The 15,837-nt window shown below is 30.3% G+C and overlaps 3 protein-coding genes across 4 annotated transcripts; all 3 read left to right on the forward strand.

Moving 5' to 3' along the window:
- Window positions 1-3,951: 3,951 nt before the first annotated feature.
- LOC107169752 (uncharacterized) lies at window positions 3,952-4,974 on the forward strand. Its single transcript, XM_015519588.2, has 3 exons — window positions 3,952-4,189; window positions 4,382-4,471; window positions 4,642-4,974. The coding sequence occupies exons 1-3, from the start codon at window positions 4,064-4,066 to the stop codon at window positions 4,867-4,869; spliced, it is 444 nt and encodes a 147-aa protein (XP_015375074.2). The 5' UTR covers window positions 3,952-4,063; the 3' UTR covers window positions 4,870-4,974.
- Window positions 4,882-7,977, forward strand: LOC149055895 (uncharacterized). Its single transcript, XM_089226970.1, has 4 exons — window positions 4,882-6,213; window positions 6,347-6,847; window positions 6,919-7,056; window positions 7,657-7,977. Exons 1-4 carry the CDS (start codon window positions 4,882-4,884, stop codon window positions 7,975-7,977), a joined length of 2,292 nt encoding a protein of 763 aa, XP_089083096.1.
- Window positions 7,454-10,673, forward strand: LOC107166438 (metalloendopeptidase OMA1, mitochondrial-like). Of its 2 annotated transcripts, XM_089226466.1 has the most exons (3): window positions 7,454-8,013; window positions 9,031-9,247; window positions 9,550-10,673. In XM_089226466.1, the coding sequence occupies exons 2-3, from the start codon at window positions 9,084-9,086 to the stop codon at window positions 10,490-10,492; spliced, it is 1,107 nt and encodes a 368-aa protein (XP_089082592.1). In that variant the 5' UTR covers window positions 7,454-8,013; window positions 9,031-9,083; the 3' UTR covers window positions 10,493-10,673. The 2 variants fall into 2 exon arrangements, with proteins under 2 accessions (XP_089082592.1, XP_015370590.2); XM_015515104.2 differs by lacking the exon at window positions 7,454-8,013 and having other exon boundaries at window positions 8,183-9,247.
- Window positions 10,674-15,837: the final 5,164 nt, after the last annotated feature.

Consider the following 15,837-nt stretch of genomic DNA (forward strand, 5'->3'; position numbering starts at 1 on the left):
ATCTTGGCTATCTCCTCACGGTCAGCAGACGACGTCTTGTAAGGACGACAAACCACTGGTCTACTACCGGGTAACTCATTAATATCCACAGTCATGAGTGGAGTACAGCCGAGTTCACTCAAATCCAGGGCAAAACAGCTTCGGTAGCGATTAATCAGATTGAGTAAATCATTACACTCTATATTCGTCAAATTAGGACTCACCAGACCTAAATCTTCCTTCGTCAGGGGTCTTCTCTCGGGTAGGTCAGCTGACACTTCAACAGTATGTAAATAATCAGCTTCGGAGTCAAGTGTCACAGCTGTTATCTCCGTCTCACCAACGTTAGGTTCAGCCCGATAGATGTATAGTTGGCCGCCAGTCTTGTGATAGGACACTGTAGGCATATCTAACCACATCCTACCCACAATGACATCAGGTCCCTGGACGGCATCGGACACTATTAAAACCTGTTGCGCTCCTGGACACACACCATCAACCCAAATTTCGGCATTAGACTCACCTATCGTACGAGTAGATGGTACAGTGGTACTGCCAAGACCATACAACGGCCGTTCGACAACTTTTATAGGCAATCCACACCTGATCGCCACACTTGCTTTCACTAGTGTAAAATGACTTCCGGTGTCCAGCAGTATGTCAACTCGTTGATCATTCATTAAAGCGACCTTCCGATACGGATGACCTTTAAACTCACGGGGCATCATTGCCACGCTCGTTTGGGTCCGCTCTGGACAATTTGGACGAATGTGACCGCCTACACCACAACCAAAACAAACAGCAGTTTTCCACCTTGTCGGGCAATCCCTCGACAAATGTCCGGTTTTACGGCAGCCCCAACACGTCTGCTCCCATTTCGGCCGCACCTCCTCTTCATCTTTAACGTCAGAATGAGGTTGTGTTCTTGGCCATTGGACTTTGTCTTTCTTCACATCGTCGGTCGATCCAGCACTAGCAGACATCTTCGTTGTCACACCCTTCGCGGATGCGCTTCTCGCGTTCGTCGAAAACATTGGTTTAAAACTACTAACAACCTTTTTTTCATTTACTATAACTGTTTTGTGCAGCGCATTCATACGTTCCCAACGCAACAAATCTTCTAATAAGTCATCTTCGTCGATGTGTGAACGTCCAACCGCATACAGGGCCAATTCACGAGAGAGCAACCCCCGTAAAACGTAATCCTTGGATGCGTCAAAATCTAACTTCAAATCACGACACATACGCATCTTCGGTTGAAAATAGTCCATAATTACTTCTTTAGAATTTTGAACACGCGATTTCATTGCATCTGCACGATCGGAAACACTAGCCATCCGTATAAACGTTCTGCGAAATCGGCGCTCAAAATCTTCCCAGTCATCGAAATTCCGGCATGAAAACCAATCCCTAACCGCACCGTCAACGTATATACGAATATACTGAAGCGTGTAATCGAACGGCCAACCGTTAGCCATGGACATACCTCGAATTGTCTTCAACCAATCTTCAGCCTGATACGGCGTTTCATTTCCCTTAATGATACCAATACCTTTATTAATATCCGGCACTACGCGAAATCCAGATACTTCGGATGGTGCGACACTATCCCGCGTCGTCGACGTTCTAGCCTGGGCTTCGAGTTGTGCGCGTAATGCGGCGACTTCGGCCTGTAATCCGGCCCTGTCATCTGCAGCCTCCTGTCGCGATTGCACCAACGCACGTAAATTCGTCACCTCGGCAACGAGCTCCGCATACCTCGGTGCCCGGATGTCTTCATCGTTAATCGCCATTTCGAATATATAACCAAAACCCGGCGACGCATACACTATACCGAACGATCAAATATCCCGTTTGTTGACACAACAATATTATCAACATTTATCAATTTCGGTTATCACTTATCAAAATTCCCACTTAACAGGATCCGTTACCAAACCCACAGTAACCGATTCTCTAAACTTTTAGGTTATGTCAAAATCGTACGCAACACTCACGAGTCACGAGATCGTCGAGATCACAAACGACGTTTTTCGAATAATACACTGTTTCACGTACTTACTGCGTTCTTCAGATCGTTATCCCACTTCTGAAAAATATATATATTATAATACTAATATATATGTTAACAACTAACAATCAATAACACAACTTAATTCACATAATCAACTTAAATCTTTATTTCAACAACGACAACACGAGCGTCCGGTAGAGCACTCGGAGCGTAACTAACTTAATTACAAAAAAAAAAGATGGAACCCACTAACGGGTCTCCAGTCAGACAACAGTTTTGCCAACATTATAGTTATCAATATTATAGTCTAATTTTAGCCATATATATTATTTTTCCAACATAACAATTATGTATAGTGTATATAATTTGAAAATATAATATAAATGACATAAATTAGACTATAATATGAAAATAATAAAGGTATTGAGTGATAACTTAGACATTGAGTGCCTAAGTCACTGTGTAGGTATGACGGATAATAGGTGTAAAAAGAAATTAAACAATTGGTTAATTTAATATTGTTTGTGTTCTTCAACGAATTCTCTTTAATAATTTTGGCGATGTCCATCCTTCTTATTCTCCAAGGAAATAGCCTAATACCGAATTAAATAATGATATGTATTTATTGATGAAAAAGATAGAAATTAATAAATATCGTAAATAATCATACCCATAAAAATAATTTAGGGCCATAATGCTGATTTTTACCATTGCCTCTTTTTCTGTTGGTGCTGTAAAGTATAAATTAATACCATTTACCAATAATAACTGATTATTTTATAAACATTTTATTTGATTCTTTAGTTGTTAAAAATTTATTAAATTTTTAAATTTTATTGCTAAGGATTGAAAATTTAAAACAAGGTTAGGTTAGGTTAGGTTAACACGTAAGTAGTTAATTCTAACTAAAAAATCTAAACAAAACAATCTAAAAACTATACAAATGCCAAACACAGTTTTTTAAAGCTCAAATTTGGATGAAATTACACATTAAATAATCAAGAATAACAATTTTAGTCATATTTTTGTAATTTAAAAAAATTATTCGTTGGTACCTTTGGTACTTAAACTTCTAAAGTATACTTTATATTCTAATATTAATAGTTATTGTCCTTAATGACTTATATTAATACTTTATAATCTATTATATATATATACTATGAATGACTAAGTGAGTCGGGTAGGTACACAATGAATCTGATTTGATTGATTTGGAATTTATTTTATAGGTATCTTTATATATTTATTTATTTTTTGAAAGAGTAAAAATATAATTAATATAGTCATATCCTAGACTGCCAAACCATCTCCACTCTGAATCGTTTTTCATATACAATTATACTACGTACATCATCATCGAATTCAAATTTAGTAGGTACCATCCATTACAGTAATCCACTTATACAGCAGAGCTACATCCACTTACTTACCAGCTTTTTTAACTACGGTAGAAATCACTATAACGAGCATCGCTTAGAACGAGATACTGCTTAAAACAAGCAAAACGTTAGATGCCGGCACGAGCCCATATTATGATTGTATGTTAAAATATACGTCTACATAGAGTATTTGTTATTAGGTACGAATTATCGGCTATAACGAGTAAAATGAAACGAACTTGATTAACGATCTTCAGGGGCGGATGGGCCCATCGGGAAATCGGGAATCTTCCCGATGGGCCGGTTCTTATAAGGGCCACTTTATTTACAATATAATTACAAAAATAAATTATATTTTTGTATAATAAGAAAAATTAAATATGAAAGTATTATTTTATTTTGGTACTTATTACTTTATTAGTACATTCGTACTATTAGTGGCCGAAAAAGTGTACGATAAACAACAAATTCCTTATTTATAGAATATTTTTCTCAGTTTTTATCTATGTTTTCAAGACTGGTTTTAGGAAATGGCTACGTGGCACGCGCGCGCTATTGCATAATATGGTCGGCAGTGAACGCGCTAATGAGTTACCGTAGACCGTAGTAATAGTAATTACATTTGTACATTTACTATTTAGTGAAAAAATTCAATTTGAAATTTGTTTTTTTGCCCTGTGTAATATAAATTATGTGTGACTCCAATGGAAAACGAAAGAAGGGTGGTGCCGAAAAGTTACGAGAAAAAAAGAGAACACTTTTAATGGATAATGCAAAAATATGTGGTGATATTCGTGTTATGTTTTCTAAATTGAAGGTATGCATTTATTTACATTCTATACATTTTCAACTTAAGTTTCCATGTTAAATACTTATAAGTTATATACCTATATATATATATATAAATATTTAATAATTAAATTCAGTACATAGCTTAAAAAGGTTATACAAATCCATCAACAGATAGTTTACTTAGTTTAGTAATAATTTAAATTTACTTTTAATTTAGAACGAAGTCTTAGACAAGTCTGAGAAAATACATGATAATTTAAGTCAAATATCATCAAATAAAGATGATGCAATTGATGATTTGTGTGAAGTAAGTGTTTTTAGTTTTATAATATTATTAAATGTATTATATTATAAATTTATATCATTGTGTTATATCTTGTACCTATATTATTATCTCTTCATTTTATTGTATCTACTATGTACAAGATTGTTAAATTTTCTAATAAAAATTAAAAAAAAAAATTGTGTTAATTCCAGGTAAAGGTTATGAATTTGAATGTCTCAGAATCAATGTTTAAGAAACCACTTCCTCTAATGCTTGACAATTATTTTGAATATCATCCTTTGCAACCTGTTTCACATACATTTTTCAACTGTAAAAAGGTTTTTTATAAAGCAGACGGAACTAATAGATTTTGGCTCACATTTGATGGAAAATCATTATTTTGTACAGTATGTTTAGCTTTTTGTTCAAAAAATAATTAATTTGTACTAGGTATGAATACATGGTCTCATACCTACCAACGTATTCAAGAACATGAAAATATATTAGACCACTATGTAAGTATAGAAGCATATTTTTTGCACATTCACAAGACTAACATAGATAACCTTTTATTTGTGAATCAATTAAATTCAAGAAAAATTTTAACTAAACAAAGACTCAATGCACTTGAACGCATAATAGATGTAATTAAATTAATTGGTAAACGTAGCCTTAGTTACCGCGGAAAAAATAATGAAGCTGCTTATACTTTACATAATAACTCAGTTGATCATGGCAATTTTCTAGATATACTATTATTACTAAAAAAATATGATGTTGTTCTGAATGAATATTTAGATAATATTATTAAAAAAAGTCAAGTATCACATAATTCTGGAAATAAAACTAGAGGTGGTTTATTAACCTTAATTTCAAAGACAACAGTTAATCAAATAATTGAATGTATCAGTGATCTTATTAAAAAATGCATAGCTAGTCAAATTGTAGAAGCTGGAATGTTTTCTGTTGAACTAGATACCACCCAAGATGTAGCAGATAAAGATCAGTGTGCAATTGTGATTAGATATGTTAATTCTAATGGGATTCATGAAAAACTCATAGCTGTTGTAAACTGTATAGATAGTTCAGGAAAGGGTATTTTCAAATTGCTTTCTAATGTTCTTACAAATAATAATTTAAACATTAAATATTGCATTGCCAATGCAACAGATGGTGCTGCATCGATGCAGGGCATTTATAATGGATTTTCTAAATGGTTATCAGATGAATCACCTGGTAATGTTCATGTATGGTGTTACAGCCATATTCTAAATTTGGTGTTATCGGATATAACTAAAACATCTATTGCTACTGCATCAGTTTTTTCTTTATTAAATGGGTTAGCTGCATTTTTTAAAGAATCATATCAACGTATGGCTGTTTGGTCAAAAGCTACAAGGTCTGATGTAAAACATAGAAAACTCCAATTAATTGGAGAAACTAGATGGTGGGCAAAAGAAGAAGCATTAAGCAAAATTTTTGGTAGTATAAAATCCACTGATTGTTTATATATTGAATTATTAATTTCACTGTATGAAATAGAAACTTCTGAACATTTTTCAATAGAAATAAGATCCAAAGCTAAGAATTTTAAGGAATCAATGTTAAAATATTCTACATTGCTTACAGCCTTTATGTACCTAAGAATTTACAAAATAACTTCCCCATTGTCAAAATATTTACAGACAAATGGAATGGATTTGCATAAATCTCAACAATTAGTTAATATAGCTCATAAAGAATTACAATATATTCAAAGAGATGTTAAAGGGTTAAAAAATCAGGTTGATGCATTTATTATTAATGCTAATAATAAACTAGAATCATTTATTGATTAAAATGAAGAAGAGTTGGACATAACTATTGAAACTGAGTTACCAAAATTAAGATTAAGGAAAAAAAAAAGCTTTTGAAGAGTTAACAGAAGATGACCCAATAGTTGATCCATTTAACAAATTTACTGTAGAAATATATAATTATGTGATGGATAAAGTAGTAGAAAGTATGGAAAAAAGATTCATTAAAAATAATCAAATATATATGGACTTGGCATGTTTGTCACCAATTCATTTTGATGATTTTATTAATGGGTTGCCACCAAATTCTTTAAGTGCGCTTGCCATAAAACTCAAAACATTTAATAAAGATATTACATTGGATAGCTTACAATCAGAGTTATTACATTTTGCCTCTAGTTGGAATAAATTAAAAATATCATTACCTGAATCATATATAGATAATGATATTTCTGAGGATGATGATCTGAATATTTTGAAAAAGTCTTGTAATGAAAAAAAAGTGTGTAAAAATTGTGCTGTTTGCTGCTTTAATGTATTGATGAAATATAAGCTTTATAGTGATGCATATCAACAACTAACACTAGCTTATAAATATCTACTCATGCTTCCTTCAACTCAGGTAATGCCTTAAATATTTTTATTGTTTTAGCTTAAATGTTATTTATTTATACTTTATTTGCTTTAAACTAGGTGGCTTGTGAACGATCTTTTTCAATTTTAAAAGTAATTAAAACTTGCTTGAGAAATACTATGAATGAAGATAAATTAGAAGCTTTTATGCTAATGGCTTCAAACATAGATATTTTGAGTAATGTAGATTCGGACCAAGTAATTGAACAGTTAAAAAACAAGAGTAAATTGCTTCTTAGAGAACTCAGTTATTAAATTAAGCCATTTAGGTACATGTACTTAACTATAAAATTTCATTCATAATATTATATTTATGTATTAAAAATGTAATTATTATTAATTAAATTATCTAATAAAAAAAATGAAAAAGAATGATTGTGGAGAAAACTGTCAATTGTTATTATTAAGTAAAGACAAGACAATATGTTATGGACAGTTGGAAAAATAATAAAATGTATTTAATATTTATATAAAAAGATAGAACATTAAATGAAAGTTTAAATTGAACGTCTATTGTTACAAAATAGGATATTTTCTATAAATATTTAAAAATAATACCTTGTAATAACCTGTAATATGTTGAAACATTGTAATTTTAAATAAATAAAAAAAAAAAATAAATATTTAAAAGTGTAGTAAGATCAAACTTTAAGATCAAGTTAGAACAGGTTAAACTTATCTGACTAACGCACTACTGGTATAGGTAGCTTAAATATAAGTATTATATATTTTATTGATTTAAGGGTGAAACTAAATTCATTTTGAAATTTAAGTAAAACCATGTGTTTTTATGGTTAGGGAAAGAGAGAGGGGGAGAGTTACATTTTCGATGAATGGGCCGAAAAAATTTGCCAATCCGCCCCTGACGATCTTCCAGCTGCTACGAACAGGTTACTACTTCAACCGATGGACCAGGGCGTTATGAGGAACTTTAAAGCTCATTACCGAAATCAGTTGGTACTGAAAATGATTGAGGATATTGAGAATCAAGTAGAATCGAAAACAACTGTTTTGGATGTCATAAAAGTGCTGTATAAAGCTCAGCGTAATGTAACATCGACGGGTGTGATGAGTTGGAAACTGCACTGTCAATATCCGAAGCTCATAATGCATCATTGAGGGCACTAGAAAGATGTTGTCACACAAAATATGAAGGTACAGATGCTGAAAGAAAAGCGTTGTCTTTATTAGAAACACCGATTAACACTAAATAAACGAGGCAAAGTTCGATCAAAGATTATTTTAAGAAATTAAATTCAAATGTTTAATAATCATGTTCAAGTAATATGTGTTGATAAGTAAAGTATTAAATCTCCAATTATAATAGTCAATAATAAATGTATGTATTAATTCAGTATTAATATCGATTATAAGTAAAATAAAAAATTTGAAAAATTTGAAATTTGTATTTCCCGTTTTTAATCGGTTGCAAGTTTACAACAAATGCTCGTTGTAACCGCATACAACGAGCTACCGGTTATAACAAAAAAAACTAGCTAGTCCTCGGAACTCGTAATAACCGATTTCTACTGTATCTCAGTTTAACCTGAATAAGATTGAATTAATTTTATTGTGTCGATGGCACTTTTAGGTTTCATAATTTCACTATTTTCTAGCATTTTATTTTTTACTATTATTTTTGTTGGTATATATTCATTATGAATTCACTATATGTAGACCGGTAGTAGAAGGACTATTTTCAAACGCTTCTAAATTAATTAACCCTAAACTTTTATTTAATAAATCAATAGTTATAGGGTCAGTTTTTAATTCTTTATTTTCGCCTTCACTAAATATTTCATCGTTAAATACGTCTAAATCTTATACTAAATTATTTAATTCTAAATCATCAATTATTGATAAATATTCCTATGGAGAGACGCAAGTCAAGACCATTAAGAGATGAAGAAATTAATAATTATTTTATAAATTGAAAGATTGTGTTATATTTTTATACCTCGATCATGATTGGTTTGATTAACCAATAAATCAGGATTTAGGTAAAAATGATTTCATCAAATTGTTACAATAAATACCCATAATAATATTTCTATCAACTAATTTCTTTTTGCCGCGTAAGTATTAACGTTGTTGACAAACTTTATAATAAATATTTGAGAAAATGCGTTTCCTAGCTACGATACGTATCTATATTTGTTTATATTTTTTCAGATTTAATACCAAAAGTTTTGCTTTATTTAAAATATATTGACATTATTTACAAAATGTTTTCTTCACTTCTCTCAAGAAATGTTTCGTTCTTGTCAATTCAAACCGCAAGATACTCAATGTCACATATCAGTCGTATGAGTAGTTTGCCATATTGCAAGACTCTGAATCCCGCGCTGAAAATACCAAAACAAGCTCTACTGATGCGAAATCACGTCTGGTAATCTATTTAAATTAAAAGAGTATTGTAATATTAACATAACTGACTATTTTATGTACTATGGTCTATGGTATGTATATATGATGATTCTTTGCAATAGCTCTTATAATAAAAACGCTTCGAGTTATATCGAGTAATTAAATATTCTACTGCTGATATTACAGCTATTTAATGTAATTTGAATTATGGTTTTCACCTTACTACTATGCTAAAGAAATATTTTATGAAAAATAGAAATTTTAATGGCTCTAACAATATTTCCACTACAGCAATAATAATATTATTTTAATACATATTTACAGTCATACTACGAGTAGGCGTGATTTTTCGTTGATTCTATCAGTAATCAGTGGTCTGGCGGTGCGGTCCTGGTGGTTCAAGCGCGCTCCTGAAACGAGACGACTCTTCAAGGATATGGCCTGGAAACACCGCTTAGCCATTAGCATGACAATAACCACCGGACTATGTCTAATAGGAACGTTCCTGTCGTTTAACATGGAATTGGACCCATGGACGAACATGTGGCGACTGTTCATATTCAACGAACGGATGTTGGAAGTAGAAGCCGACAAAGAGGTGGCTAGTATGTTGGGCGCGATGAGCAAATGTTGCCTACTGGAAATCGAACATCCTACACATAAACGTGTGGCTGGCGTGACGTCTCGTCTGTTGAACGCCAACTTGAAGATCGATGAAATCCGTAACCGCCATTGGAGTGTGGTGGTTGTGGACACCCCGATAATAAACGCATTTGTCGCGGGCAATGGATTCATTTTTGTGTTCTCTGGACTGGCGGCCTTTGCTAACGACGATCAGCTATCGATAATAATCGGCCATGAGCTGGCTCATTGCGTGCTCCGGCACATGAACCATTATAACAGCGTAAATTTAGTGGTCCATCTACTGTGCGCGTTACCTGTATCCATGGTCTTAGCGGTTGCGCTGCCGCTCTCTCAGTCAATATTGGCAGTTTTAATGTTTCAATTTATATTACATGTGTGTGTGAAGCTGGCTACGATAAGGTCTCATGAAACGGAAGCTGACCGCGTCGGATTGGAGTTGGCTGCGAACGCGTGTATAGACGTTACCCAGGGTTACCAATTTTGGGAAACAATGCATAAATTAAACGAATCGTCCACCCGAATCTGGTGGCTGCAGACGCACCCAGCGGAAAAAACCCGTGCCGAATACTTATATAGTTTGATACCTGCTGCCATGGAGCTCCAAAAACAGGCCAAATGCTAGATCTCGTCACAATCGGCCTGGGTGTCCCACGGAGATCTGACAAATGAAATAACTTTTGTTCTAATCAATATTAAAAAAAAAATTTTTTTAAATATAATTCATGAACACTTGCGCTACATTTTTTATTTTTATTTTTTAATACTGAAAATATAAGCCAATTTGTAAATATAATTTTCAGAAAAATGTCTATGGTAATAACACTTATTTAAGTCAAATTGCTGAATTTTTTACAATTTTTTTAAATATCAATATTTTTGTTAAGTAAATTATAGTTAACCCCTTTCTGCATGATTTTTTATTTTTGACTGGAAAAAAATCCCAATTAAAATTTTCTCCTGATTATGGGAAAAAAAATAAAAAAAATTTAAAGTTAAAAATTTGGAAGTTATAATGTAAAGTTTATTGTGTACCAAATATGGCACATCATGCATAATAGTCACTTATCAATATTTTTGTAAGTGCCATATTTGACACACCATGCATAATAGTCACGTTTAAAAATGTCTTATCATTGTTTGAAATCAACAACACAACTGATAACATGATAATTATTATATCCATGATGTTATTCGTAATAGCCAGCACAATTTTAATCCTAGAGGGCAGCACCTTACATAGTTTTTATATGCCTTTTCGTGCCAAATCTGGCCATGCATGCAGTTTTGGAATATTTCAATTATTTTAGACACAAATAATAAAAAACCAGTATGTGCCACATATGGTACAATATGCATTAAGGGGTTAAATCATAGTAATTAAATATTTTATAGTTTATACATCACATATTATTAAAATAAATACAATAAAAAAAATAATTACATTTTAACATGCACCTATTTAAAAATGTTCTTATAAAATATTTAAAAAAAAACTTTATATTATTTGAAATTAAAATGTGTCTAACATAAGATCATAATTTACTTAACAAAAATATTGATATTTAAAAAAATTGTAAAAAATCAGCCATTTGACTTAAATAAGTGTTTTTACCATATAAATTTTTCTGAAAATCAGATTTACAAATTGGCTATATTGAATATTTCGAAAAAAATTTTTATCAATTTTTAAGTTTTTTATTTTCAGTATTAAAAAATAAAAAAATAAAAAATGTAGCGCAAGTGTCTATGAATTATATTTAAAAGAAATTTTCAAACAATATTGATTAGAACAAAAGTTATTTCATTTGTCAGATCTCCGTGGGACATCCATTACATAATTGCTTAACTTACTTAGTCTTAAAACTTTATTGAAAGATTAACTTTTTGGGCAAATATGTATGGAATATAATATAACGATTAGTCGATTGTGAGAAAAAAGAGTGACTAATTGAATGTGTTTAAGGAGTCACGTCGATATTTAGTATTACAGATAATATAGATGTAAATACAGATCTAAATACAGATGTTTCGCGCGGGAAAGAACCGAGAAAGATATAACTAAGAAACGAAATTTTCACCACATAAAAGGGAGAATTTTGTCTGTGCAATATCGTTTTTATTTTTTCGATATCAGAACTACAAAAAAAGTTACTCATGTTTAAAAAAACACAAAATTAATATATTATAAAATAATAAGAATTTTTTTGTATAAGTGATATCGAAAAAATAAAAACGATATTGCACAGTCAAAATTCTCCCTTTTATGTGGTGAAAATTTCGTTTCTTAGTTATATCTTTCTCGGTTCTTTCCCGCGCGAAACAGTTTTTGCAATATTACGCACTTGTGAGACGGAGACAACAAATGTGGGTGTAGCGTCCTCTTAAATTTAGATCAGTCATCTGTAATACTAAATATCGACGTGACTCCTCAAACACATTCAATTAGTCACTCTTTTTTCTCACAATCGACTAATCGTTATATTGTATTCCATAACATATTTGCCCAAAAAGTTTAAAAAGACATATTAATTAATTATATTCATATTACTCTATCAGCCGTTATGAGGTTTCAGACGAAGTATGGAGTTAGTTGAGCAGCCGAAGTACTCTGTACGTTTACTAGATCTTGTTCGTTCTAAAAGTTTAAGTCACAATATTTTATAAAACCTAATTTTGTGTATAAATTTATTTAACTTCTACGTTTGTAAAAAATTAATTTATCTTTTCGATTATGCTGACATATTCGGCATAATTATGTGTACCTTTAATAAAATTCCTTTTGCTTTTTTGTACAAAAATCGTCTGCTCATCCATACCAATCCTATACTGGCTATTGCACCTAGTGCTATAAATGATTTTGTCTTCATCTTGAAACCCAGACGATTGTAGTTCTCAATAAGCAATAATAATTAACTCGTTCACAATATTTTGTGTAGGTATAACAATATAGGTACTATAGAAATAACATGCAGGCGTTAAATTGTCAAATGAATATTTTAATTATTATAAATATATTTTTGGGTACCTAGTAATGTATTTATAAATATTATGCTGTTTATATTTTCATTTAAGTCAGATAACATGATATAATAAAAAAATACCAATGCTAATGAAACTATATACTCAACCGAGTTTAATAAGATTTCATGTTTAATGTGGTAGCTTTTGTTCGACTTAAAGTATAGGTCATTATTAATCCTTCGTCGCGTGGACCTTAATATTGTTTTTTTGAATACCCAATAATGAATTTTGATGTCGAAGGAAATTTACTGGTGTCGCCTTATTGAGTAATTTTTACATTTTTATAAATTTTTTTTTTTCACGAAAAATATCCTCGGTGACATAGGCCATTGGGTGACAAAATTTAAATTATATTGGGTTGTATTTACATTGAAAACAATATTATTTTGCAGTGTTCATATTTTATTTTGAAGTTCTGCCTAATAACTTAATTTATTATACTACTGTTATTAAATTGACTGCAATTCAAGTTTTGTTCTACACAATTTACTTAATCATATTAAATTTTTGCATATACCATGATTTTTTTTATCAAAATGTGCTCAGGTGTCTACTTCTGACATTTCAAATATTTCCATTAGATCAATTTTGGTTTTTAACAGTTTCAATCGTATTATCAAAACCTATGACATTTTGAGAATTTTTAATAATAGTTCATTATTAAATATTCGATTTGTAAGTGTTATTAGTCAAACTTCGTTAAATAAATGTATTTTGTTCTTTCTGAATTTTTTATCAAATCGCATACGTAGAAATATAGTATGTACCATTGCACCGTGCTGACTGTAATTTTATTTAGGTACCTCCACATATCCGTTCAGCGATAATATTAAATTATTTATAAATTAATAATACCTATGTTATAATGTACCGGGTGATTCTTTTATCATTGAACAATCATTATTACAAAAATTACTAATGTTTTTGAAAATATTTTTTACATAGTTTCAATTTGTTCAAAAACCAACGTTTTTATTAAAACATTTATTTTAAAATATTTTTTATCTTTATAATGTTTTTACTTTTTTAAATGACAACATAGAGTTTTAATTTCATATTCCAAAGCAGAATATTTTTCTAAGTATTTTGATTTATAAAAATTGAATTTAAGACAAGTAGTTTACCCAGCAAAATGTTTGTCCACTACTCCGCTTGTCTAAACTTTAAATACCTACTTATAACTCATAAACTACTCATCCTAAACTCGATTTTTATGAATCAAAATACTTAGAAAAATATTCTGCTTTAGAATATGAAATTAAAACTCAATGTTGTCATTCAAAAAAGTAAAACACTTAAAAAATGATAAGGATAAAAATATTTAAAAATAATTTTTTATTATAAAAACGTTGGTTTTTGAACAACTTGAAACTATGTAAAATAATATTTTCTAAAACATTAATAATTTTTGAAATAATGAGTGTTCAATATTAAAATAATCACCTGGTATAATACTTGTAGGATTTAAAACTTTAATACAATTATAAACGTACATTTTGCCAGCCCACCAAGTATGATTTTTAAATTTTTTTTTTTTTTGCTAAACTTTAGTGTGCCATTAGGTAGTGTGAATTTGTGTGACTAATTTCAGAATTTACGGTTAAACCAGTATTGCACAAATTCTGAAATTAGTCACACAAATTCACACTAATGGCACACTAAAGTTTAGCAAAAAAAAATTCAAAAATCATTCTGGTTGGGGAGGGGGGGGGCTCGTGAAATGTACGTAAATTATAATATTTTTTACTGTACCTATAATGAATCTAATATATTATTTAAATTACTGGATACTATCGTCTACCAATTACCAACACTCAGTGATGTAAATTGTATAATACAAACTGTATAGTATTGTATTATACGTTGTGTATTAAAAAATAAAATACAAATGGTATAAAAAAAAAAAAACGAGTGATAAATGGTAAGCCGATTCGCCGTTTATGCGTGCAATGCATTTTGTTTCAACTGATAACAGTGATATAACGACAGTTACGTGTCGCGACAGCTGGTCCCCACTAACTGATGCGCCATGGCGGTTGTACGGCATATCAGTCATCACGTTTTGCATAAATGTATTTATTTATAAGTTATTAGTGTAATGGTGGTATTAATTATTCTTATACTATATTATAACTTTTATTTATTGTTATTAGTTCGTATTATGTGTTATAAGTTATACTATAGTGTTGGCCGTGTTTGGGGTCTAAATAGTTGTGTAATTACTGTAAATACTCACAAATTAATTAATTAAATACTAATTCTAATTACTAAAAATATTAAAATCTAATATTCTAAACTTAGAAACAATATATTTTTATTTATTTATAATTACCTAACTCATAACTGCCATTATTTAATTTAATATTTAAAATGGATCATTATTCATCAATAAACTTCAATAGTTTTGATTTTACTATACTTAAATAACTATATTTAACAATAATGTAAACACCAAACAATTTTTTTTTAAATACTGTATAATACACGTATAATACATGTATAATACACGTATTATACAAATGAAAAATATTATACGGTATTTTTACATCACTGCCAACACTACAATATCTACTCCTAGGTCTATGTCGCCGAGGGTATATTTCGTTTAGTAAAAAAAAAAAATAAAAAAATATCTACTTCTAAAATCAGTCAAATAATTACAGGGTGTTCCGCGAGGATTTATCCATTGCGATATCTTACGAAATAATGGATATATCAAAATTCTGGTTTTATTATAAGATTCATAGGGATATGAACTACAATTACTTCATTTTTAAATTTATTTTAATGTTTTTGTAAAAAATTTAAGAAATATATTTTTTTATTTAATTATTTCCAAAAAAATTAAAGGTGGCCATTTTGTAGAGTTTATTTTTATAAAAATATTGACGTTTAAACATTTTATTTTCATTAATTTCCTGATTTTTAATATTTTTCTATTTTGAA

The sequence above is a fragment of the Diuraphis noxia genome, unplaced genomic scaffold (genome assembly GCF_037042655.1).
Source record: "Diuraphis noxia isolate RWA-SAM2 unplaced genomic scaffold, SU_Dnox_SAM2 contig0004, whole genome shotgun sequence".
Classification (NCBI taxonomy): Eukaryota; Metazoa; Arthropoda; class Insecta; order Hemiptera; family Aphididae; genus Diuraphis; species Diuraphis noxia.

Bases quoted from the DNA above. Each gene is read 5' to 3' on its own strand.
- LOC107169752 (XM_015519588.2), top strand. From the start codon at position 4,064: ATGTGTGACTCCAATGGAAAACGAAAGAAGGGTGGTGCCGAAAAGTTA. The intron at 4,190-4,381 runs GTATGCATTTAT...CTTTTAATTTAG, and splicing joins TTATGTTTTCTAAATTGAAG to AACGAAGTCTTAGACAAGTC. The intron at 4,472-4,641 runs GTAAGTGTTTTT...TGTTAATTCCAG, and splicing joins CAATTGATGATTTGTGTGAA to GTAAAGGTTATGAATTTGAA.
- LOC149055895 (XM_089226970.1), top strand. From the start codon at position 4,882: ATGAATACATGGTCTCATACCTACCAACGTATTCAAGAACATGAAAAT. The intron at 6,848-6,918 runs GTAATGCCTTAA...GCTTTAAACTAG, and splicing joins TCATGCTTCCTTCAACTCAG to GTGGCTTGTGAACGATCTTT. The intron at 7,057-7,656 runs GTAATTGAACAG...TTTTATGGTTAG, and splicing joins GTAATGTAGATTCGGACCAA to GGAAAGAGAGAGGGGGAGAG.
- LOC107166438 (XM_089226466.1), top strand. From the start codon at position 9,084: ATGTTTTCTTCACTTCTCTCAAGAAATGTTTCGTTCTTGTCAATTCAA. The intron at 9,248-9,549 runs GTAATCTATTTA...ACATATTTACAG, and splicing joins CTGATGCGAAATCACGTCTG to TCATACTACGAGTAGGCGTG.